The following is a 3,576-nucleotide window of genomic DNA, read 5'->3' as shown; positions in this document are numbered from 1 at the left end:
CTAAATGCTAAAAAATCTTGAATTCGTAGTGAAAAAAGCATTAAATGAAATTTAATTTCATAAATTCAGAATCACTTTTTTATTAATATTTTTTAATGTACGATCTATTATTTGTGTTAGCGATGTATCGATGTATGTCGAGTGTAAAGCTCGAAAACAGCTGTTTTACAATGTCAAGTTGATTTCTAGAATATAAAAGTCAATTGTGATATCGAGTATCTAGATAGAATATAACATATATCGTATATATGTATGTACCAGAAAGAAAGTGGATATTCACGTTTTTTGGAGAGACCTCTAAAATCACTAAATATATATTTAATTTAAAAAAATGATATTTAGGTGTGTGTGTGTGTGTGTGTGTGTGTGTGTGTGTGTGTGTGTGTGTGTATAGAAGTCAATATGTAAATATAATAAATTTGATTTTTATTACATAAATCAAATTTTACAATAATAATTCTCAATATTTATATAATCGATTCTGCACAGCATAATAATTTTTAACATGATATATCGTGATTGTATTATAATTTAATTATTAGTGCTTTCAATTATGTTTTAATAATAAGTAAGTATAGCAAAATATATATTTAGTGATTTTTAAAAATCTCCATTTTAGCATTAGCAGACATCTCTACGTACACAAAACGTGAACTATGTAGCTTAACTTATGTAGCCATGTCCATGAATATTTTTGATGGGTAACACACTAGATATCTACTAGTGGCAGTAGTGGCGACTGGCGGAGTTGATCAGAATGTTAGATGGTGGTGTTGGTAATGCTGATTGTGATGTTAACATCAGTTATGTTAGTTATGTTATTGTAACATCGGAGTAAACTGAAGTAAACGAAGCAGATTATTTTGTAACAACTTAATCGAAAATTGAAGTAAAAAATTTGTGTGGCAAGATGGTTTTACTGGAACATATGAGAAATGTATTAAGATTTACCTCCACAAGTAGTTGTAGTCAACTAATTGACGAATTTTTCTGAAGAAATAACCTCTCTTTAAGTTTTTCATCAGTACAAATATCAAATTTTTGTTTGAAAAACTAAATTTGTACAAAGACCATGTATAATAATAATAATCATTTTACTACTATTGGTCCTCAGATATTACCGGCTGTGCAACAAACATTTATGCAAAGATATTTTCATACAAGCACAATAGTCTGTAAAGTGCAATCCGGACGCTACAAAATCACAATCAACAAAAGCAAACCATTAACATATGAAATGGCAAATCCGCCTCATTACATCGCTCATAGAAAATCTTGGAACTCTTGGAACACCTGTATGTTTCTTTTTTAATGAGAAATATATGTTTTGGTCCCTTGTAATTTTATAGCAAGTACATTAATTTTTTCAGCGAATATAAAGGATGGCAATAGACCATCCGAGACAGCTTTAGAAGATATGTTTATTCGACAATTTATGTATGGAACATGGTCTAATTTATTTGCGAGTGAAATTATTATTAAGCGACAACACAATATTATTAGGATAGCTGGAATCGTCACTCGTACTATAGCACCTTCCAAGATATATTTTTTAACTGGCTATACCGAGGAACTTCTGAGTTATTGGCTTCAGTGTCCCATTAAAGTGGAATTAGTCACAATTGGTAATAAGAAAGAAATGATATTTAAATATATATAGAAACTCAAATATATGTAAATATAATAAATTAGATTTTTATTAATAAACCAGAATTTATAATAATTCCCAATATTTATAATTCTGTGTGAACACAATTTTTTAATATGATATGATGTGACTATACTATAATTTATTTTGTTATTTAAAGTTTAATTAATTACAGTAATTATAATACATATTTGAGAAATATAAATATATTATATAAATATAAATCTATACAAAATAAATAAATAAATTAAATTAATTAAATTAAATGAATTAATAAATAAATTAGTGTTAATTAATAAAATTAGTGTTGCGCAGTTCGCTATTTTTTTTTGCAAAGGTATAGTAAAAAAGTTGCAAAAACTTTACTTTTATTTCTTGCATGTCATCCATTTATTTTGCATTACTTATAATAAATCGTTACATTCGATCATGACTCAAACGCAGCCCATATACAATCATTGCATCTTTATGATAGAAGAGAAATCATACATCATACCACAAAAGGGTTACTCAAGTAAAATTAAAAAGGATATTTAAGAGCAGACAGAGCATTCAAACGTGACATAGTATAATGTTACATATTTTTCTACTAGAGACCATATTCTCTTTCCTTCGTTACATGCCTTTACAACTCTTATGTATTCATCCGGCGTTCGATCAGGATCGTGTAGCTTTCTCCTGCTGCATTTGTACTCTTATTCGCTTCTCATTGAGTATTAATATTCTATATGAAAGTTTGTGATAAAGAAGAATACTATTACTTGATATCCACTTTATATTTGTCCTGTTAGATGATTAATCGAATTATTATAAATAATTATCATTAATTAACTGAATGTTATTGTGTAAAAGACCGTGTAGTGTGCGTATGTAATGTTAATGTGACGATGTAATCACAGAACTATCTCACATTAAATATGCTTAAGACGTAATCGCTTTCTCGTACATTATTCTGGAAACGTACATCGACAAAACGAATTAATACATTATTTTATAAGTAACTATCGTACTACATATAAATTAAACATATTACATATATTATTTACAATATAACTTATAAAATAACGCGATATGAATTTAATTCGAAATATTTTTATGTACATAATAATCGTTTTTTTTTGCCAATTAAAGCTTTACTTCATACGAGGATCAAGTAATAAGTCTTCTGGTAGATGAGAAATTTTTTATACGAATGGTAAATTCCCGGAAAAGAGAGAACTTACACGAAACCTGATTGACATCACGAATTTTTAAGCGCAAAGATGTAATTGATTTTTTATGATGGACGCAACAATAGTGTTCCAATATCTACGAATTTTTTGATCGCTCTTTTTATAAAAGTACAGGCTGAAATGTGCTGTGCTCGTCTTATCCTTTTTTTTCATATTCTAATACCCAGAGAACATATGTCCAAAATGCGGACATAAGACATCCTGAAGATGTTATCAAGATGTCCTTCAGACATCATGTCATAAAGATATCTTCAAGACATCTGCAAGACGTCTTATGTCGCCTTTTTGATGTATGCTGTCTAGGAACTTAATATTCTTAACTATGGAAGTCAAATTTTGACGCTATATCGTAATACTATTATAGAATAATAACTTTCTAATTCAATGCATTTTTAAGTAAAAAATGTAAAATTTAGTGTAGGACCATACATATTTTATTGCTTATATAATAATAGAATATACACTAAAAATTTCCGGATATTAATTAAATATAAATAAAATTTAAATAAAGTTATTAGAGATGGCTCGATAACATAAAACAAAAATAAAAAAGAGCATACAGCCACATACACAGTTGTTATTCGCACAAATCATATATTTAAAATAAAATTACATGAAATTTAATTTTAAATATATGACTTGTGCGAATAACAACTTGCGTATGTGACTGTATGTTCTTTCTTATTTTTGTTTTAA

At 27.7% G+C, this 3,576-nt stretch overlaps 1 protein-coding gene across 1 annotated transcript; it reads left to right on the top strand.

Annotated features, from left to right (window-relative positions):
• The first annotated feature begins 814 nt into the window (after window positions 1-814).
• Window positions 815-1,660, top strand: LOC108690945 (28S ribosomal protein S24, mitochondrial). The gene is made up of 3 exons (XM_018198501.1): window positions 815-937; window positions 1,115-1,295; window positions 1,371-1,660. Exons 1-3 carry the CDS (start codon window positions 911-913, stop codon window positions 1,658-1,660), a joined length of 498 nt encoding a protein of 165 aa, XP_018053990.1. The 5' UTR covers window positions 815-910.
• Window positions 1,661-3,576: the final 1,916 nt, after the last annotated feature.

This window comes from Atta colombica, unplaced genomic scaffold, assembly GCF_001594045.1.
Source record: "Atta colombica isolate Treedump-2 unplaced genomic scaffold, Acol1.0 scaffold38, whole genome shotgun sequence".
Taxonomy (NCBI): domain Eukaryota; kingdom Metazoa; phylum Arthropoda; class Insecta; order Hymenoptera; family Formicidae; genus Atta; species Atta colombica.
This window is presented reverse-complemented; position numbering and strand designations above follow the sequence as displayed.

Excerpts from the sequence above, each read along its gene's own strand:
- LOC108690945 (XM_018198501.1), top strand. The coding sequence starts at position 911 with ATGGTTTTACTGGAACATATGAGAAAT. Across the intron at positions 938-1,114 it reads TACTGGAACATATGAGAAAT|ATATTACCGGCTGTGCAACA; the intron begins GTATTAAGATTT and ends ATTGGTCCTCAG. Across the intron at positions 1,296-1,370 it reads TTGGAACTCTTGGAACACCT|CGAATATAAAGGATGGCAAT; the intron begins GTATGTTTCTTT and ends TAATTTTTTCAG.